This window comes from Vanessa atalanta, chromosome 15 (assembly GCF_905147765.1).
Source record: "Vanessa atalanta chromosome 15, ilVanAtal1.2, whole genome shotgun sequence".
Taxonomy (NCBI): domain Eukaryota; kingdom Metazoa; phylum Arthropoda; class Insecta; order Lepidoptera; family Nymphalidae; genus Vanessa; species Vanessa atalanta.
In genome coordinates, this window is record NC_061885.1 from 5,524,356 (window position 1) to 5,547,187 (window position 22,832).

The following is a 22,832-nucleotide window of genomic DNA, read 5'->3' on the forward strand; positions in this document are numbered from 1 at the left end:
ATTATAATTTAATTATAATTATCAGTTCGAACAAGCAAAGGTACAGGGAACCAATTCTATTAACAATTCAATGTATATCGGGTATGATACATTCCCAATTCTATAGGGATCAACTTCTACTAGTCCTCGCAAAAATGAAACTATCAGATACGATTAAACAATCGTATCTGATCGCCAATTCTACTTGTTTATATCAGTTATTATACGACCCTGATTATATCCTGATTATATATTGGATCGTTGTTAGTGAAATAGAAAAACGAAAGAACGGCAACGATAACGTTTCGATTCGAATACGTTTTGTACACGTCGTGCTTATTGTGAATATTGTGTTCAATGACCATCGACATTGAGATAGCCCAAAGGATTAGATTTGATTCAGTGTAATTTGCCTGAAAATCATGTTACAATAGACAATATACAGATAACAGTGCCCAATTTGTGTTTGTAATGTGTAATACATAACAAACACAATCCGATACTCGTTCGTTAAGGTTACTTAAATACGTATCGGATGAAATTCTGCTACACGTATATAACCTGCAACAGATACCATTATACAATATCTGTAGACTGGAAATTAAAATGCTGAAGCAAATATCTAACGGTTTTTTAAGACATTATCTGATGTCGTATTAGTATGAGTAATACTATAATAATGAGTAATATGAAATACATTATTTGGCACGAACAATAATAATTGGAAACCATATTAGGTAAATTTTGCAAATGTTTATTTAAAATTTCTTGTTAAAATCAAATTAAATGAAAATTATAAAAACCTCAGGGATGTGATTGAATGACTGACTCCAAATTTAATATATAAAAAAATAGCCATCGAGATTTATCAAATAAACAATAGGTGTTAAAAATAAATAGAAATTTATTTCAAAGTACATAGTCATAATGAATTCTAGAACTTCTAGCTTGTCATCTATTTCTGATCTCTTTCGACCCAATAATCCTAAAGGATTAAGGTCTAGGGATTTGAGTTCTACCCGTTTGAGTGCTTTGAAAAAGGAAATAAAGACGGACACGCATTTAATACCACTGAGTGAGTTTAAAGATATACCGTATAAACTAATACTTGTTCGTATTATTTAGGTGTTACATAATGTTAAATTAAACAGTATTTGCGATGTCTTAGTTAAAAACAGTGCACATGCATGCACTCTCTATTAAAAGTTTGATGGGTCGACAAAGTGATCAAGCGCAGGATCCGTTTTCGCTTAGCAAATTCCTGGTTGCTACTGAAAATTGCTTATATATACATATGGAAAATCTATATATAAATATACAGAATATTTATATATAGAAAAACTCCGGACCACAACAATTCCGATTCAGAATTTAAATCAAAGAACTTGTGGTTTGCAGTGCGATTTTGTTAGAAATCCCTTCGTATCTCACTCGTGATATATTGACAAACCGACTTATAGTAATACGCTATTTTGATACTTGTATCCTATAAATTTTATAATTAATATAGTCAATGTCGTATATCACATTTAGACATTTTAAGCTCCTGTACTGCGGTTAGTTTCGAGTTTCTTGTTACCGAATAGCCAAACAGATCCTAATTACTAATATAAATGTCGTAATTAACAATAACAGCCATTAAAAATGAAGATATTCGCAAATAGCAACGGAGAACTGTAATTCCGTGTAGCCATTATTTTATTTGTTGACTTATAGAGGATCTTTACACGTTGTTGGGCACTGACCCTGTCAATGGTCTATCGAGTCAGAAAGCACAAGAACTTTTGGACTATTATGGCCTTAATACACTGACACCACCAACTCACTATACAGTGCCAAAGTTACTGCTAAAATCATTGTGTACAGGTATATAATACTATATAAATATATTAATAAATGAATTATTATCATTTTCCGCTTTATGACCCTGACAAATTTGAAGTAGTTTCCATTCTTGAGTTGAAGGTTATTTTCAGGATTTTCAATTTTAATATGGCTTGGAGCGATACTTTGCTTATCGGCATACCTAATAGAATTGTCAACAAAACCAGATCCGAGCACCGACAATCTTTACTTAGGATGTGTGCTAATTGCTGTGGACTTAATTTGTGGCATTTTTAGCTTTTTTCAAAATTATAAGAGCTCTAAGGTTTGTAAGTTTTTCAGTTTGATAGAAAGAAAATTAAAATTGTCCTCGTTTCATTTAATCTTTTTAGTACTCTAATAAATAGAAAGGAATATACGAAGGAATAAATTATAGGACGTTTGAGTAAAACAGACCATTCAATGAAATTTAAAAAAGGTTTATTTTAAGATGTTCTTTAGTACAGTTTGATTTAAGTTTTGTGTTCATACAAAAATTTCCATATAATTATAATTAGTTAGTATGAATACGATTGCGATTGAATATAATTGCAAATTTAATTTACTAAGATTAGTTACTTTTGGATTGCTTTTTCTTAATTCTGCACTAATCTTGAAAATAACTTTATTTGCTATATTATAATAGATAGGTCTACTTCAAACCAAACCGTTTGTATACGTTTTTATATTAAATAGTTGTTACTGATACTTCTGAAATTTTATAGATAATGAAAACATTTAATAGTATGATACCCATGCATACGACTTGCTTACGCGACGGAATTTTGAATAGAAATACCGAAGTTCGAGACTTGGTCAAAGGTGACATAATTTATGTGGAAATTGGTGATGTTATACCGGCGGATATACGAATAATTGAAAGCAGAGGATTTAAAGTTAGTTAAACACGACTCACATTTAATAATAAGTACTTTAATAATTAGAGAGTTGTTGTTAATAATTTTCTAAAAAGTATTCCAACAGAAGTGGGTTCACTAAATCTAAGCAATTTTGATTCCTTCTATTTAATCCCTTATTGGTAGATTAACAACGATTTATAAAGAATATAAAATGTTAACAAAAAAACTCCTTAAAATTTTTATGGGTGGTCCCAACGGAAAAAATAATCAAGAAATACAAAAAAAGTATTTATAAATAAATGACAGAGTTAAGAGTAAACAAACTTAAAAAAGTGTAACCGAATTGACAAACTCCTTTTTTTGAAGTTGGTTAAAAATGTAAGACGCCTAAAACGAAATAAAAATAAAGCATTTTATTTTTATGGCCTTCATTAAGTAACGTCACGTTATACCCTCGTCCGTACCTCTTATTACGGATGAATTTAATGTTTGACCGTCCCAAATTGACAGGTTTCCCATTTGTTGATAAAATTAGAAAATATATAATTATATACCTAAAATAAAAGAGCTACACAGCAAATTTTAACAAGTAAATATTATATAATTAATGTTAGCGGTTAGAGATTTCTAAGGGTTCGACTAGGATAGTAACAGTGATACCACTCAATCACCATTTATTTTAAAAGCTATACTTTGCACTGCTGTTTCAGCTTAAAGAGTGAGTGAGCCAGTCTAATTACAGGTAATGCGATCCCGTGGTACTTAGGCAGAAACGACTAAAGTATATAGTTTTTTTTATTGTGCCTTTGCATAGATTAATTAAAAAAATCATAAGTATAACCGATGTCGTTTCGATTAATCTCTATCTCTAATATATAAAGCCGATATTGTAATGTGTGATGTAAGTATTAATTAGATTTTATGCCACAAATTTAAGCACCACATCAACATAATATCAATATACTTTTCTATTATAAATTAAATAATGTTTATGACTGTAAAATATTATGTTATTTATCAAATATGTTTGTTGGTTGGCCTTTGTCTACAGAGGAAGTCATTCTAATTATCCTCCTTTTTAACTTAATGATGCAATGTCACGATGATTGTTTTTTACAATATTTACAAAATATTCTCGTTATTAAAACCTTTTATTAAAATTTAAGCAGTATAGGTATACGCGTTCAATTATTGTAGAACTTTATACAAGTATCCAGTGTTATATGACTGCAACTGACATCCTCAAATATGTACTTACCTAAATATGTTTAGGTTGATAATTCTTCACTGACTGGCGAATGTATAGCGGTCCCGCGTCATAATACTGATGGAACAGCAAATATTTTGGAATCGCCTAATGTTGCTTTTTTTTCTTCACTGTGTGTCGAAGGTTGGGCTAAAGGTACTAAAAATATCCCTTTGCTTTAATTGAGATTGTCTAACTGTCTGATTAAGTATTTTTTTTTCTTAGCTACTCTGATATACTTTTGAGGATTATTTGAGTAGCACTCATATTTATGAGTGATTAGTATGATAACATTTTAGGTAAAGGTTTATTTAGGTGCTATATATAAGTTCATTTGTAAATATAAAGTTATTGATTTTGTCTATCTGTAGGTAAATTATTTACTCATGTGTCATCTACCTACGATTATGTATGTGTTTGAAAAACGGTTTTTTTTGTTATTCATGCAATTTTTATTTTTTATTATATATGTAAATAGTATATTGTTATTAGTATCGTAAGTTTTGTTACTACAAATTTTCGCGATATTTGCCTAGATGTGAAGCGGTAGAGGATCCCAATCGACAGTAAGGCCTTTGGTGTCATGTTTTTGTTTGTGCTTCATTTAGTTAAATTAAACAAACTTAGTGGTAGAGCTTTACACAAACCCGTCTGTTTAAGTACCACCTACTCATCATATATTTTACCGCGACATAGCTGTATTTAATATTGTTGTTTTCCGGTTTGAAAGGTGATTGACCCAGTCTAACTACAGGCAAAACGGACCTAACATCTTAGTTGAGGTTTGTGGCGATTTGACAATCTTCACAATCAGCTGCCCCATTTGCCAGTTCGTCTAACTTTATATGACATAAACTGTACACAACTTATCACAATCACTTATTTTTACTAGTATTAAAGTTAATGATGATCGAATGATTTAAACTAAGTAATGTTTTGAATTACTTTAAGGTGTCGTTTTATTTTCTGGAGACTTGACAGCTCTAGGAAGGGTTGCCGGATTAGCGGCACGTCTGCAGCCCGCACCCTCGCCATTGTCACGAGAAATCAGACGTTTCATGCGCTGCATGTCAACTTGCGCACTTGCATTGGGTATATTTATAGCTAGTGCTAGCATGATTCTTGGCTATCCCTTTATGCAAACAAGCATATTCGTCATAGGTATCGTTGTTGCTAACATTCCAGAAGGTACGAATATGTATATCTATTAACTTTATGGACAATAACTCTCAATTACCATAACAGCAATACAATAACGTTAGCAAATTTTAGGGTTACAACCAACAATTACAGCGTCCTTAACTTTAACAGCGAAACGAATGGTAACAAGAAATTGTCTTGTAAAAAATTTAGAGGCAATTGAAGCTCTGGGTGCCTGCACCACTATATGTTCTGATAAAACTGGTACTTTGACTGAGAATAAAATGTGTGTTCGTCATATTTGGACATGGAATAAAACATACTCTATTTTAGACAAGGAATTTGAAAGTATGTCACTACGCAATTTATATGAGAGAAGTTATTTTTGTTTATTTTGTGTACCAATTTATAATTTATTATTTATTTCAGACTTTTTACAAAACGATCAAGGTATATAATACAATAATGAAGCCTACATTTTGCTGAGTTACCATAGCTGCACAACGCTTAAAATAAATAAAAAAACAATATTTTGTTTCTAGCTTTAAATTCTTTAAAAATATGCGGTGCTTTATGCAGCAATGCAACAGTTGTCAAAAGTGGGGTAATACGAGGTGACGCATCAGAAAAGGCTATATTGAATTTTTTATTTAATTATTGCGATCCGGTAACTATTAGAAAAAGATATCCTAAAATTGTTGAAATTCCTTTCAACTCTGTTAATAAGTACCAAGTGAGTTTATACGTAAAAGTTTTAATAATGGCCTTTAAGTTTAATATATTTTTACTTTGTATTAATGTTTATAGATCAGCATTCATCTGGATGAAGTGAAATCAACGTATCTTCTCGTTATGAAAGGTGCTCCGGAATGCATACTCTCTCGTTGTGTAACAATTGCTTTTAATAACAAATCTATAAGCATGACAGAGGATATTAAACAAGCTGTTAATACAACTACTGAAAATTTAGCCAACACTGGTATATTGTACCTAGTAAAAGTAACGTCGTAATTTTTTTATTGCTACACTAAGACTTGTGCCCTTATTAAGAATAAGACTTTGATATATTCACTTCCTTCGATTATCATAATACAATGATTGAACAATAAATCAATTTTGCTCGGTTTTAAAGTTCATTTGTTCAATTTAATGATTAACTATAATTGTAATATTTATAATTAATTCTTATAGTAGCTAAATAATAGGTTCAATTACATACATAGCATTTATTGCATTTTTGCAGGTGAAAGAATATTAGCATTTGCGGATTGTGACTTGGATTCAAATGAATATCCTTTAAATTATACATTTGATACAGAAAATCCAAACTTTCCTGTTGACAAGCTTCGTTTTCTCGGACTTATTGGGCTTAAGGATCCACCAAGGGAACAGGTAGTTTCACAACTACAAACTTGGAATCTACATAATATATACTAAATATATAGTATCATAAATTGCATCATAAACAATTAATTACCTTAAATTTATAAGGTCCGTTCAGCAATTGAGCGTGTCCGAGCAGCAGGGGTACGTGTAATGATGGTCACTGGTGACCACCCTGCTACTGCACGCGCTGTGGCTATAGAAGTAGGCATCGCCACCACACCAAGTTGCCACATCGTAACTGGCATTGAACTTAGAAATATGACGCCAGATTTACTGTATTTAACGCTAGCAAAGCATTATGAAATAGGTTGGTAAAGCAAAACTTTACGATTGTTGTTTGAAATCTCAATAGACAATTTTAAACCCTTAATTTATATACTTACATGGACAAGTGTTCGCACGTACATCACCTACCCAAAAATTACAAATCGTCGAAGCATGTCAGAAGCAAGGCGGCGTGGTGGCAGTCACGGGGGACGGCGTAAATGATGCACCTGCATTAAGACGAGCGGACATTGGCATTTCTATGGGAATTGCTGGCTCTCAAGTAAAACTAATGTCAATAAAAAAATATAGCCTAAAATAGGAACCTGCTTATTGCCAACGACCTCGATGTCGACAATTCTTTGGTATATTATACATAAACATTCAGCGATGTCTTAAAAACATCTATACAGGTCACTTTTGTGTTGTAAAGTAAACTAGCAGTCCGACTGAAGCAAGAAATTAATTATTTTTTTTGTTAAAAAAAAACACGCTTGACCAGATCGCAGCACCACCAAAACTATCGGTTCTCACACTCAAAAAGTTTCATCAAAATCGGTACAGCCTTTTAGGCGAATTATATAGATAAAATGATAGTATAGTACTTATAATAATAAGAATAACATTTTTAACATAACATTAACAGCCTGTAAAATTATCACTGCTAGACTAAGGCCTCCTTTCCCTTTGAGGAGAAGGTTTGGAGCACCACGCTATTCCAATGCCGGTTGGTGGATAAACATGTGGTAGGATTTCCATGAAATTAGACACATGCCGGTTTCTTCACGAAGTTTTCCTTCACCGCCGAGCACGAGATGAATTATAACTTAAGAATAAAATTAATGAACACAAATTCAGCACATGAAAATTCAGTGGCGGTTGCCTGGGTTTGAACCCGCAATCATCGGTTAAGATGCACGCGTTCTAACCATTGGGCCATCTCGGCTCTATAAAAATAATAATAAGTATATGTATTTATCGATATTAATCGTTATATTCTGGTGAAAGTAAGGATATATACGATAGATTACACAACTGACAAATATTATAATTGTTTTTTACATATAGACTATGGATACCTGCTTTAATTACCGATTTACTAGTGTAGTTTATCCATTTAAAATTGATTTACGTGAATTAACAACCGACTGTTATCTGGGTCAGGTATCTAAACAAACTGCAGATATAATACTGATGGATGACAACTTTGCCACTATTGTAACAGGCATAGAGGAAGGTCGCAAAATATTTGATAATTTGAAAAAGTCAGTGTGCTACATACTAATATCAAATGTACCGGAAATTTTACCAGTTCTTATGTTTATTCTATTTTCGATACCTCTTCCACTAGGTTTGTATTTTTAAGGGATAACTTTGTCACAGGTTTCATATAGTTTATTATATGTTTAGCACCAGTAGATCTAATCAATAAGAACCAAATCAATAATATATACAAAACAAATGAACAACTGTTGGTAAGTGACCACCATCACCCACAGACATTTGCACTGTAAGAATTACTGATCATTCCTTACATCATCAATGCCACCAATTTGGGGAACACTGGCTCACTCACCCTTCAAATCGGAACACAATATTACTTAATATTGCTATTGGCTCATGGCCTTGCACAAAGCCCTACCATCAAGTATTGATACACATATTTAGAGGATACACGTAGCGTATCGACTATCACCGAGTTACTACCTATATAACATTTCACCAGTGTTTAAGATAGGTAGTGGATTAGTTCTTAAAGAATAGCACTGCTGAATGTCATTTAAGTTTTCTAATACGAATCGTTATATTTTTAGGTTGATATATTGCTATTCGTATAATAAATTATTTTGCAATAAGTATAGGAGAAGGTGGTAATGTGGCCCCCTACTTTGGTTTTGAGGCCTCACGTAAAAAATATCACACTTATAAATATAATACATACATCACAGTGTTCCTTATTCTTTGCCTTATGGATGCCTAACTGTAGATTAATTTAATAATAACAGAATAATCAATAACTTCATTTATTCTCAAAAATAAAAAAATGAGAACTTAACATTATGTGAGGGTTATATGGCACCCTGGGGGCCAAATTAAATGTATTGGACTTTGATTAAATTTAACAACAAAAATCACAAATATAATATTCGCCTTCAGGACCTGCACAGGCTGTATGAGCCCATAAATTGCAAGCTTGGCACTGAATCCATTCTTCAGCATGTTTATCGCTAGAATATTTGGCTCCACAAAATATGCAGCTCGTATCTACATTTTCATTTGGATTGAAACGGTTCTTATCATATTCAGAGTGAGTTTCTACTCCTACGTCACTTTCAGAGCTACGGTTAGATACACCTACTGACTCTCTGGCGTCATCTATTAGTACTGCTCCCGCTGCCCACGTCCACGAGTCTCAGCTAAGCGCAACGATTCAGATAATATATTTTTATAAGGTGATGATGTGATCACTTGCTGTTGTAGCTTTTCTTCCACGATTAGTACTCCTAGTTCTGACCCCAGGGACAGGATGAATTTCTTCTGGTAAAATCATCATAGGTGGAATAAAAATACCTAATGCACTCATACAACAAACTACAGTACACAGTAAACCTCTTCAGGCGGCAGTCAAAGTTCCTATCTGCTTCTTCCCTTTTTTTCCCACCACCTCTGGTACTTTGGACTGCACAATTGTGAACCCCGCCTCGTCGATATTGAAGATCCTGTCGGGAAAAAAATTGTGACTTCTCATTTCAGCTTCTAAAATGTCGAAAAATTCCTTAACCGCTTCACGGTTAAAGCCTTGAGTACGAGCACATGATGTTCCCATTGGTCTGCGTAGGGATAAATTGTTTTTGTGTCGTCTCAAAAAATGATCCAACTAAGCACGTCCAGCTACTTCAGTTTTTAAATTGATTTAAATTATATATAGCTCATATATGTTATATGGCCCCCGGGGCCATAAAAGGAACAATGTGAAGGGGCCAAATTACAGGTATTAATGAGTATATAAACAAACTAAAATACATATAATTGTTAATATGGTTTTGCATAATTACCGCCAAAATCCAGTAGGGAAGGGGTAGCGTTTCACAAACACAATGTCCAAATCACCTAACGTAAAACTTAGTTTTTCCGAAAAAAAAAAAAATGCAGCGCAATTATAAATGTTTACCGTTGCATGTTTCGAATGACTCCAAATAACAAATGAGCATTACGCCATCTCACAGATTTGTTGGTTACTATTTGGTAGCTATTACAAGAGCCCCGCGTTGCATGTAAATTATACTATATGGCGCGTTTCTAAATTATAAAAACACAAGGGGGCCAATATACCTGCAGGGGCCACATTACCACCTACTCCTATAATATTTTTTGAATGTTTTTACGTAGTTAGGTATAAAACAATATTTATCTGTTTGCAAGGGGTAATGACAATATTATGTGTGGATTTGGGTACGGATATGTGGCCCGCAGTATCTCTTTCACACGAGCAAGCTGAACAAGACGTAATGGCACGACCTCCTCGCACGTCGGACCCGCTCGTTTCGAGCCGCATGTTACGACTTGTTTACTTACACCTCGGCCTGATTGAGTTCGCAGCGGGCATGTTTGCTTACTTCATTGTAATGGCGGAACATGGATTTTATCCATCTCAATTATTTGGTTATTATGATGATTTATAGATATTTCGTTAGTTATATATTACAAGCAAGTAAAAAAATACTTACCTTCAAACATGTAATTATATATATGTACAATGAGTAATGAAATAAAACGTTCTTCTATTTCACAAAAAATAAAATAGTTGTACGAATTTATCGACAGTCAGTTCCATAGTCTCGCTGCACTAACGTTAAGGGAGTAAATATACATATTTTTTCAAAATAATCCATTACCTAAACATTATTAGAAATGGATTTGTCCGATAGACGAAAATTGAAGACATCTAATTTTAAGGTATCAGACAACAATGGGATAACGTAGCCGTAACCGATGTAGAAGACTCTCTGGGTCAGGAATGGACCTACGCCGAACGCAAGGAGCTTGAACGCGCATGTCAGGCCACCTACTTCGTGGCAGTGGTCGTAACGCAAATGATGAATTGCATTATTTGTAAAACAAGATATAATTCCATATTCCATGTCGGTACGTTCTTATATCATATTAATGTATTGATATCACAAAATTTCGAAACTGCTTTAACCATACAATGTTTCAGGAATGAAAAATAATGTTTTGAATATAGGGTTGATATTCGAACTTATACTCGCTTGTATGGTGTGTTACATTCCAGGTGTTAACACATTTTTCAAAACGTACCCCCTTCGATTAAGATGGTAAGAATTAATAAATAAACAAGGTATATATATTATTTTTTTTTATATTTACCGTATTACTATATACATAAGCAGAGCCGTGATTCACGTGGAAAGATTAAAGGCTTAAATTTTTGTTTAAAGGCTCGATATTTGTGGTAAATTCAGTTTTAAAATATTACTAAATTATAATTCTGTGGCTTGGTGCTAAAAGGGTCATTATCAATCACCTTACTTTTTGTAATCAGAATAGAAACAATGAACAGTTTTTTTTTTAATTATTTGGCAAATAGAAAATTTATTGTGGCCCTTTAGCACCAGGCCACAAAATTATATCATTAAAATTGAACTTACAGGTGGTTCTTGGCCTTGCCGTTTGCAGCTCTGATGTTTATATTTGACGAGTTTAGAAAGCATTGTATCAGAAATCATATGTTTGGTGGATGGTTTAACAAATTTACCTTTTACTAATGCCTTGTTGATACGTGATAAAGAACTACATACTACAAAATCATAAATGAAGCTCATTCATTTATATATTATTAATAATAATAATTGGTTTTGTTAGGTAGGAAGTAATTTTTAGAATATAATGGATAATTTAAATAGAAATAAAAACATTATTCGAGTAAAGGAATATATTTCATATCTCACAACATACATATCATTTTTATTCACACAATAATAATCATTACTACAATACTTTATTTTAAAGTACAATTTTAATTAAGAAAAATGAGCAAAAACCGTTAAGTATCTAAAACTAGTATTTCATTGATATAGTAAGATATCTAAGTTTTATTAAAACACAGTAAAATTTGCCTAACCAAAGAAAAATCAGACAGTATTGATTTTATTTTTTTCAAGGATGCACTTACAAAACATATTAGGCAAATTCACTATGGTATTACAAGTAGGTAAGGCACAGGTGAGGTTAGATAGGATTGTAAATTATTGAAAACTGACCCGGACTATATTGTATGGGCGCAACTAAATTGTTAAATTTAAAGTAAACACTCAAATTATATGCTTACTTCGATAGTAGAGAAAAAAATAGCTAATCAAACCAAGATCACTGTCAATAGAATTTAATTAAAGTTCATTTCAAAATATCTAAATAAAATAATTAAAAAATATGAAACCCTAGCCCTAATACACAGAAAAATTGTCGAGCCTGCTTTGTATTATAGTCTTCACAAACATAAATACAATACAATACAAGTTTCATTAGAAATATATTTAAATAATAAATTGTTATTTATTTATTCCAATTGAAGAAGAGATTAAGAAACAAAAATAACTAGAGAAGATTTAGAATATAACTGAGAATGCTAAAAGAAATGTTGAAGAATTATAAAACTTATACAATAACATAATTAATATTACCTACATACATTTAGTAATCATTACAAATGACTTTTACTAAGCACAGCCAAATATCCGTTATAAACTGTAGAGAATATTAAAACTTTTTATATGGATATTAGTAAATCTTGAATATATTTTTTATTATATTAATTATTATTTACAAATCAACATAAAACTCTTAAGGCTCAACAAGACGTACATTTATATTTTAACTACAAACTATTATCCTGTTAAATTGGATAGAAATATGACTTGAAAAAAAAAACATATGTAGCTATGGATGTCGTTATTCCCTTGTTTGGGTCCATTATCTTTTTTTAAGTTTTTTTTATACAGTTCAATAAAAATGGTATAATTTGTTTTTTTTTTAATATCAGTCTATTACATTATTCGTATCAAACAATTATACTGTCGTTTTATAACTACTATGGATGTCAGTTTTGTTTTTTAGTAGTAGTCTCAAGCACAGATTACAAATTTAAACAAGGATAGTTTTAAGTCACTTTTAAGAATTATTTTAAGTCACTTGAATAAGTACTTCGTCTTTGTCAAAAACAGGTATTTCTGGCTAGTACTATTTATACTACAAAATTTTACATGAAAATTTTAATTGGACCTTTTTACATGGATAACGTTGATAATTGCGATTGTTTTTTAACTTCATAAACTATAAACTAACAAAGGTTTTTATTAACCTAAAACTCACTTTTTTATTTTAATCATAAAAAGAAAACATATACCTAAAAATGTAATTCTATATTATTTACTAATCTGTATTAATTTCCTTCAAAACTTAAACGACTACTTATGTAATAAAAGTATTATATATTATCTTTTATCATAAAATAATAATAATAATACGTAAAATATAAACTTTTTTGTAAATTATGCTCACATAAGTAACTAGTCTATTAATAGTAATCAATGATTAAATTGTATAATTCTGATGTAATCATTGCTAAATTACAGATATGTATTAACGATTTAGGAACTAAATCATGTCTTTTCATACCTTATTATATACAAGGAGACACTCACCATGAGTAGTTTGCATGTAATATAACAGTTTATGGTTGTTTGATTTTATTTTCAAGACACATTTTGCCATAGTAATGTAGTAGTGGCTAGGGGATGGCCAGTTCTACAATGGGTGGAACGCTTTACAGATTTCAGCCGCCAGGCTGAGGGTCTGCTGCGAGCATAATATTTTATTTGCGCTGCGAATCGCAAATAAAATATTATGCTCGTACAAAACAAACGAGCTTGCACTTCATTTCGATAGGGTGATTACACATACACAACATTTCTGTCGAACTCTAAGTAATGGATTTATTTCGCTCGTACATTAGGGGCGCCAAATTCAATTTTGCCAGAGGCGTTCTTGTCTCAAACAGAGGCCTTCCTTTTGCGCGCTATTAACGCATTTAGTCACACACTTGGGCCCTATTATATAATAAAAATCGCGATACACTCAGCTAATTTGTTATATTACACACAGATGCCTTTAGTGAGTACCCTCCTTAATTAAGTATATTGATATAGTTACTACATGTACACATGACATTAAAGAAAACAAAATAGCTCGCTCTCACCCCTACGCTATCCCTGTCTATACTAAAGTGTACTAAAGTGTACATACATAACAATTATCAGTATTTAACTCAACTATTCAGTCTGAATTCATCTTGACGCACACAGTTTCAACGTATTTAATAGAATTTACTTGAATTCTGTTAAAGATTTCTGTTTTCATTGCACATTATTAAAAACTCACATAAATGGTCGCAAGTAATTAATAGAAACGTCTTTATACTTCAATTGTAACTTTTAATTTTTTTGATGACTATACTATCTTTAAAGTCAAAACCGCCATTTTCTATTCGTTTCTTTAATGCCACGGGTTGTACTAAATGTATTTTTGCATTTTATTATACATATATAATTAATTTGTTTTACTAGAATAAAGTACAAATATGTAAAATATAATATTAAATTTCAAATAAAATTGTGCATTCGTCTTACTTAATTATAATTTTATTTATTTAATTATTTTGATTTGTATAATAAGTATCATATATTGCTTTTTTAAGTCAAAACTATTAAGTATAATTAATTTACTCTAATAAGTATATTATTTGATAAAAGGTTAGTAGTATATTGTTTACGTTTATTAAAAATCTTGTTTTTTTTTTAAGTCAGTTTTCTAAGTCAATTTCACCAGCGTCATAAAAAAGATTAGAAATTTAAAAAGATAATTTAAAGAAAGAACTATAAAAAGTCATAGATAGTAAGTATCTCGTCGTATACAGTCCCTAAATTCATTATTTTTAATTTCATGGGAATGTTACAAAATTATTAAGCAATAACAATATTTATCCATAGATCAGAAACATCAATGGATTACTATGGCAATATTAAATTCGAATGTCGATCACTCATTGATTTAAGATAATCAAACCGCCTATTTGCACATATGATATGATATAGATTGCGTTTTATTACATTGCGTGTCAACAAATCATCACATATTTCTTGTTCTAAGCCAAAGCTGCAATGGACAATTCATCGAGCAGAGTTCCCATGCTTTCATAATTACTTTTTAATACGATACATTAAAGAATGCATATTATAATTACACAACTAACCTTTCTTCTCACGACCACGTCACGTCACTGTGCTGGAATTTTAATAGTTCACTATAGAGAAATGACACTTTTCTATAATTTTTATTAGTAAATTAATTCGCAGTAGCGAAGGAGATTAAGAACGGATCGAATTTTGTAGCGCGTAAATTGAACTCGCGTTATCTATCTCTCTCCTTTACATTCAGTTTACAGAGTAATAATCTTCCAAATGACGCGGGCAAAATTTCCAAATCTGAATCTTTATTTAATTTTAATAATCATAAAAGTTAAATTGATTTTATTCGTTTTAAATAAGCCTACTTTTAATAGAATAATTTAGTATTATGAAGAAATGGCCTTCGAATTGTACCTTTTGACTGTTAATTAATATCAAAAATCAATACGTAAAAGAAAGTAATTATACTCCTCCGAAACTAATGTGAATTATAATTGCTCTATCGGAACTAGCTTCTGCTTAAACAGAAACAACACACGGATATTACAAACACAATCTACACGACTGAAGGATAGCACAAGTCAAGTACTCCTCAGTCGAGATGTCAGATGTGCGTGTATCGCGGCCGGGTTGCGCAGGTCCGCAATGGAATGACGCGTTTTCATCAACGCCTCCTCGCGACATACGTCGTCTTGAAGGATACAATCCATTATTTTAGCTACAATTGTCGACGGTGGAACATGAGGATTCCCTGTAATTATTTTATTTAACATTATGCATGCGAAATACAATAATTAAAACAGATAAGTTTATATTTTCTTAAAGAGATTAATGGATATTGAAACAAGATATTTTAAATATATTAAATTCGCAAGCTCGAAACTGAAACTTGGTACAATGAATAGCAGTCATTTTTTAATGTCTTCCATCGATTGTAATATTTATTATTAAAATAAACAGCTGTTTTGGCAATTCGACGCGACTCCATAAGTGAAAACAAATTTTACTTCTCATCTTTCGGTCGACGATTATCGTTAATCCGTGTATTAACGGAAATCGTTGTTATATTTTCTGTCATGGAAAATTACATAATACTTGAACATAGTATGTATAATATCAATTAAGTATCAAATTGTACCTATTTATATATTACAATTACCATTTACCCGTTAATATAAATACGCGAAAGCATTAAATAATACCAGTGAATGCCAAACCGGTTAGTAAGCCAAAGCTAAATGTTTGAAATATATTTGAAATCGATTTAAAATCTTAACTTATTTTTTGTTACTTATTTTATTTTAGGGTAATTGTTATATAATCTTTAAAGGGTCAAAATATATATATATATATATATATTTTAAAACAGTTCTATATTATATTTATTGGAGATTCTGTGTACACAATTTCTAAACTAATATATTATGACAAATTAAAAAAGATTGCTATCTCTTTCTAGCATGTTGAGATAAGAAGGATAAAAAGTTATTTTGTCCTGTTAATTAAAAAAATAATCAATACAAAATATGCAAATAAGCCACGGACAAAATATATTAATTAATATCACAATAAGCTAAACAACATCAGTACTTACTGGACTGCGATCTCTGGAAGTTGATATGATCTATTACACCTCGATGGTAATGGTTTCATAAAGCGGCAAACAGGTGTACAGTGTTCTGTTAGTGGTTAATGCACATTATGCAATTATAAAATATTATTACTTATATAGATAATATCGTCATTAGCTCAATGTTATTGTAAATAAATCAACTTGTTATTAATAATAAATATTATGACACCATAAGCAAATAAACTATTACTTTAAATATTGTTTATTTAACATAATGTTACAATTATTGAATATTGAGTCTATATTCGGTTAAAAGCAACAAATGATAATCTAATCTGTATTTTTCGAATTTATTTAAATTAGAAACTATACATAGACCTTGGTTTTCAACTATAAATGACTACAAACACTTATCTGATCTTGCTTCAACCGAGTTATATTTGAGCATTTAGAATTACATTTTCCTCCTTCCTTATTACTGAATATTATTAGCTATTGCAAATAATGTCACATTATGTTAAACAAAAGTATGTAGTAAATAAGGAAAAAATTATGTACTAAATTAATATGTCCTTTCCAATGATAAGGCACACTGTACAACTGTACAAATTAGTATGGCATGTTTTATTATTATATTATGATTAAATATTAATTTGTTAGTAAACATAGAAATACTATGATAACAATTTACGACTAACCTGTAAGACCTCTGTACCCAAAGACTCCACAATCATGCATTCGCATTGAATGTTGCTCATCTTTGATAAACTTATCTGTACTTATACCTTTAAGCTGAAAAAAAAAGTAATTTCAACATTGTATTTTAATTTAGATTAAGGTTTAAAAAACCTATAATATTAAAAAACAATAGACCAAGAAATGATCACAAACTAAAGGGAAAAATGCATAAAGCTGTAGATCCTTTGTGTTTAATGGTTTGGAGTGTTGGGCTACGAAGTAGAATATGCAACCTGCAAACCTTTTCCCCACAGACTTACAGACGCTTTCATGCTGTGACCATTTACTTTTTTTTCAATGTTGACATATGTGACATGAGAATAAAATAGGAAGAATAAAAATAACTCTTGTGACAGAACATCTGTCATGTTCCCAATGATTACAATTATTAAAATCCACATGCATAAATGATTACATGTATGCATGTGGATGTATGCATATTATAGGAAGCCGAAATAAAAACTTAGATGACATATTTGTGAAGGAATTAAGATATAATCATAGACAGAACATAGCACACACTGCACAGGAAAAATCCAAATTAATGGGAAAAGGGCAGGGGGTGATAAAAACAATAACTAGATATTAGAAATCCAAATGTTAACTGACAATTATATTTATAATAAAGGTACATGAAATTTTGTTTATAAATTGAATATAAATTTAATACATGGAGAACTTTTTTTCAAATAATAATATTTGGTATATGCTTACTTTTGATGGTACTAAAAATCTATCTGGTATTCTTTGTAATTTCTGTTGTTTTTCACTTGGTCCAAATCCGAGTGCTAGTAGTACTGATTCAGCATCTACTTTCCTAGCCCCCAAAACATTTAAGACTGAACTGCCACTTGATCCACTAGCATCTGACTGTAATGAATATTATACCATTATTATTTAAGTGAACTTTGTAAGTATATTATTTAAAGTATTAATCATATACCTGTAGTGAATGATCTCTAAATAATGGGTTTTTAAATCTACGTGTGTATCCTTCTGATTGTACTGAGTGGTCTCTTTGCAATTTCTTTTTAACATTTCTTAATTGTGGAGTACTTATAAGGGTGCCACTTTCTAAAGATTTCCGCTTCCATCCATCTCTTTGGCCAGGAACATCTAAATTTTTGTCATCATGTATAATTTCTTGATTGGTTTCTATTACTGTATTTTCTGTTATAGAATCATCTGCTTTATTGTCATCAGACTTTGTGGCTAAATCTTGTACTAGTTCTTGGGCATTAGAGTCATGGTCTACAACAATTTCAGGATCACTTTGGTTTGGAGTCTCTGAATCAGCTGGCAGGGAATCTAGCCATTGCTGAACTGGACTGCTCCGTCTCATATCGTCTATTACTCCGCTTAGCCACCCTCGAACTTTACGTTCTAATATTGATGAAACAGACTCATTAAATGTATCTGTAGTGAATAAAAAAGAATACTTAAAAATAAAATCATTTTTAAAGTTGGTAAGAGCTGTAAAATCTATATTTAAAAATTGTCTCATACATTTTTAATGTAGTGGGTTAGTTGTAGGAATTGCTAATTACTAAACAAATATTATCAACATTAACTTAAAACGTCATTTATTTTTAAATAATAATAAAATTTATCAAAGGTGTGATCAGGTACACAGGGTACTGCAAGTTATGTTAAACAAACCTGGTGTAGAATCCATGTCCTTTTCAAATTAAGGCTGCATGCAAGAGAGGAATTATGAGATGGACGTGCAATTTTTGTGCATTTAACGAAGGATAATGTTAGAAAACTGTTAAATAAAAGAACTTACCACGTCAAACAATATTCTTATACATAAGTTCGATGAATATAATCAACATATATTTTAAATAACACAATATTTTATAAAGACACTTTTAAAGAAACGAGTTTGAAACACAGACACTTATTACCTATTAAAATTATATGTACAAAACAGAATCAGATGACATTTTAGACTGTCTCTGTCGCAGACAGTGTCGCTGGTCAACAAATATTGACGATAATATAGTTGCCAGATAATAGTTTTATTTAAAATTTAATTTAAATATACAATATTTTATAAGCAATAAATAAATAATTTGCTATTATAAAATTCTAGCATATTCCTACTGTCATAATTTGTTTTAAATGTAACATACCATATAGAATACCGATTACCATAAAGATTTTCTACCTACCTACTTTGTAAAAAAAATCAGCGAATTCAGTCTGTAAAGACGGAATTAAGGCAAAAGAGCACTCATAAGTCTTTCCTTGTCGTATAATTAACTACATATATAGTAGTAGTATTTAAACTTATAAATGCTCTTTCACCTTCATTTAGAGGTACAGTCAGAGAAGCGAGGAGGAATATTTAAAAAAGACAGCAAATTACAAAATCCATTACCAAAACCAGTTAATATTTTTTTCGAGGAGATTAAAAGCAATAAGGAATTTAAAATGACGATTCACAAATGATTCGTCATGTTTTAACAGATATAAATATAATAAGTATTATATATCTTGTATGTAAAGCGATATATAGCAGATATTTTGTCATATCTATAAATACATTGTTTTTATTGTATTTTTAACGTTTATTAGAATAAATTTAACAACCTTAATATAATAATATAATGCTATGTTACTTTTTTTTTTATGAGCCGAGATGGCCCAGTGGTTAGAACGCGTGCATCTTAACCTGAATCGAATCTGAACCTCAATCGATGATTTCGGGTTCAAACCCAGGCAGGCACCACTGAGTTTTCATGTGCTTAATTTGTGTTTATAATTCATCTCGTGCTCGGCGGTGAAGGAAAACATCGTGAGGAAACCTGCATGTGTCTAATTTCAACGAAATTCTGCCACATGTGTATTCCGCCAACCCGCATTGGAGCAACGTGGTGGAATATGCTCCAAACCTCCTCCTCAAAGTGAGAGGAGGCCTTTAGCCCAGCAGTGGGAAAATTTACAGGCTGCTAATGCTAAAAAAATAATGCTTACTATTTTTTTTAAATATACATAGTGATAATGAGTGATTGAATGGTGATTTTCAATATGGAAAATGAATGAAATACAAATATTACCAGCCAAATTTACTGAAATCCATTTGATGGAGTTCTGTAACCATTTTTTTCAGAAATATATATTAATGAGCAATAATAAGTATTTTACAGAATAGCCATAACTTTTAATTCTGTACTATATATATATCAGTGCCACCCGATTTCCCGATGAATTACTGCTCACTGTTGCCACTACGTAGATTGTCATTAAATTTCTGCGCTCTATCTTAATAATTTTCCTATGGAATGCAATGGATCCATGCAGTTAAGTGCATACCTATAGCATTTATTTCGACCACCACACTCTAGTTAAAATTGTGATTCAATTTCAGAATTCGCTTTGTTTATAGAAAAATGAATCGATATTTTCGAATTAAGTAAAACCAGATAATAGGTTTGTCCAGGTGGTAGGATTTTGTTCCGGTAGTAAGGCTAAGATAGATTAACCATTTTGCGCAGATCTGCTCGTTAATTATTTAAGCATATATATCACTGTTCCATGCGATATATATCACGCGAGAGATAAGAGAGAGTGGTGGCCTCCTTCTACGAGGTATTCATTCCATATAATATGGTTTCGACTATGGTGAGATTAAAATACTTTTTCTTTTGTCAACGAATTGGATACGAAGATGGCTCTATGCCTTTTTCAGTCGTCATTCTATGCCTAAAGATGTTACAGATATCAACTTTCAGATAAACACATGATAATATGGGCAAGGATATCCCTGGTTTTTGCATCACCCCTCATTCTACACACTTTCAGTTGATGAATGCATGTCATTAAACACTGAGTTCACGTAATTTAAGACAGTAAGAATTTCATCTACTTTTCTAACAATTTAGACTCGTAGGTGTAACAATATAGCAGATCTCAACCATACAAAAAACGATCTTTGAATAATAAAAACAAGAACAAATTGCTATCCCTGGAGTACGCCCGATTCTGTAATAAACTATCTTTATCTAAGTACATTATTATACGCTTTTGTTATATCTACGTAAAGTATAAATAATTGATACTAATCATGAATAATAAACTTCAAAACCATCCAATTGCATAGTGAATGCAATCTTAAGGTAATAAGTCTATACCATGGGACAATAGATTTCCATTTATACCAACTTAGCTTAGCTATGAATTCGAAATCCCGTGTTAAATATTTTAGTACATAATCGGCGTGCATGGCTTTGCCTAGAAAACCTTTATTGACGTCTATTATTGTGTGTGAAATCTTCTTATCTTATTACCTGTGTGTAACAGAGTATCAAAAAATATATTTTTAATACCTCTATTTTCAAGAGTTATATTAAACAGAACTTTTGAAAATAGAGGTTATAAAAATGTTACCCAAATTTACTGAAACTGTTTCTTAATTAAGACTCAGACACAGATTCTGTGAGGTAGCCTATATATAATGTATGTATATATATTTAAATGTATTGTAATGTAAAGTACGAACATAGCTTATTAGCAAAATCTTGCTGATGTTAAAGAAATTTTCATGACGGTCGGTTGTGGTATAGAAATTAATGTTCAGCTAAATTTTATTTAAATACTATTGTACTGGCTTCTGAAATAAATTGTTTATGAATACTCATTTATTATATTTGACAATCAATTTCAAATATTATTTAAAAACTATACTATTTCCATTTCTTTATTTTCTCAATGCCAGTTCTAATTTGATAGTTGTAGTGTTGTGACCAAATAAGTAATGATATCGATCGCATATATATATATGTCGTTATAATTATTTAATTTCATTGTCGAGTACCTACACTAACCTAACCTATACCTACTTATTTTACATCAGTTTCGAAAATTTTAAAGAAGTTGGCATTATCAATCAAGAATTACTACGTGTAACATCTTGTAATGAAATATAATATTACTTAATAATTTTTTACAAAGTATCCGGCAGTAGTTTAGTTTAAAATATCAATAAGTATAACGTTTGTAAAAATAATCGGGTCTGTTATCGTGTTACGTTTATCTATATAGCTCCATCCCTATCAGTTTCTCCGACTCTGGTATAACCTTGTACGTGTGTAAGCGTCATATTTTTTTATAAAATAATGCATAGATAATGTAAAAAAGACGCTCGTTCAAGTTTCACAGGAGCTTTCATCGAGAAAATAAAGAAATGGAAATAGTATAGTTAGTATATTTGATGTGTCATCTACTTAATAGAATGGTTGTTGTTAATTGCCTGAGTTAATCCAGAATGCGGTAACGAATGCCAACCTCGAAAACATTTCTTGTACAATTTCATCCTAAATTATGACACTTAGGATGAAATTATACATATAAATATACTATTGTTACATGAATTGTTTATTTTTAGTAAATTATATCTTATTAATCCAACATTTTCTTCTTCTCTAATGATTATATATAAGAAAGCTCGAGTAGTCAAAGTAAATAGAATCGAATAGTTTTAAGAATATTTAAATCATTATATTAAATATGTATAT

The 22,832-nt window shown here is 30.9% G+C and overlaps 2 protein-coding genes across 3 annotated transcripts; one reads left to right on the forward strand and one right to left on the reverse strand.

The window, feature by feature from the left end:
- Positions 1 to 906: 906 nt before the first annotated feature.
- Positions 907 to 11,525, forward strand: LOC125069277 (sodium/potassium-transporting ATPase subunit alpha-like). Its single transcript, XM_047678713.1, has 18 exons — positions 907 to 1,054; positions 1,696 to 1,845; positions 1,956 to 2,128; positions 2,568 to 2,738; positions 3,975 to 4,104; positions 4,900 to 5,136; positions 5,221 to 5,436; positions 5,518 to 5,538; positions 5,631 to 5,821; positions 5,896 to 6,067; positions 6,332 to 6,480; positions 6,580 to 6,781; positions 6,867 to 7,021; positions 7,903 to 8,089; positions 10,162 to 10,401; positions 10,696 to 10,884; positions 10,958 to 11,075; positions 11,411 to 11,525. The coding sequence occupies exons 1-18, from the start codon at positions 907 to 909 to the stop codon at positions 11,523 to 11,525; spliced, it is 2,964 nt and encodes a 987-aa protein (XP_047534669.1).
- Positions 11,526 to 14,575: 3,050 nt separating this feature from the next.
- Positions 14,576 to 19,298, reverse strand: LOC125069190. Of its 2 annotated transcripts, XM_047678593.1 has the most exons (6): positions 19,100 to 19,298; positions 18,257 to 18,729; positions 18,028 to 18,183; positions 17,274 to 17,367; positions 16,597 to 16,681; positions 15,585 to 15,753 (listed from the first exon to the last, which is right to left on the reverse strand). In XM_047678593.1, the coding sequence occupies exons 2-6, from the start codon at positions 18,653 to 18,655 to the stop codon at positions 15,717 to 15,719; spliced, it is 771 nt and encodes a 256-aa protein (XP_047534549.1). In that variant the 5' UTR covers positions 18,656 to 18,729; positions 19,100 to 19,298; the 3' UTR covers positions 15,585 to 15,716. The 2 variants fall into 2 exon arrangements, with proteins under 2 accessions (XP_047534548.1, XP_047534549.1); XM_047678592.1 differs by lacking the exon at positions 16,597 to 16,681 and having other exon boundaries at positions 14,576 to 15,753; positions 19,100 to 19,296.
- Between the last annotated feature and the right edge of the window lie 3,534 nt (positions 19,299 to 22,832).

Bases quoted from the DNA above. Each gene is read 5' to 3' on its own strand.
- LOC125069277 (XM_047678713.1), top strand. From the start codon at position 907: ATGAATTCTAGAACTTCTAGCTTGTCATCTATTTCTGATCTCTTTCGA. The intron at 2,129-2,567 runs GTTTGTAAGTTT...GAAATTTTATAG, and splicing joins AAAATTATAAGAGCTCTAAG to ATAATGAAAACATTTAATAG. The intron at 11,076-11,410 runs GTAAGAATTAAT...TTGAACTTACAG, and splicing joins TACCCCCTTCGATTAAGATG to GTGGTTCTTGGCCTTGCCGT.
- LOC125069190 (XM_047678592.1), bottom strand. From the start codon at position 18,655: ATGAGACGGAGCAGTCCAGTTCAGCAATGGCTAGATTCCCTGCCAGCT. The intron at 18,184-18,256 runs GTATATGATTAA...TATTCATTACAG, and splicing joins TTAGAGATCATTCACTACAG to TCAGATGCTAGTGGATCAAG. The intron at 15,754-17,273 runs GTTAGTCGTAAA...AAATAATTACAG, and splicing joins TGGGTACAGAGGTCTTACAG to GGAATCCTCATGTTCCACCG.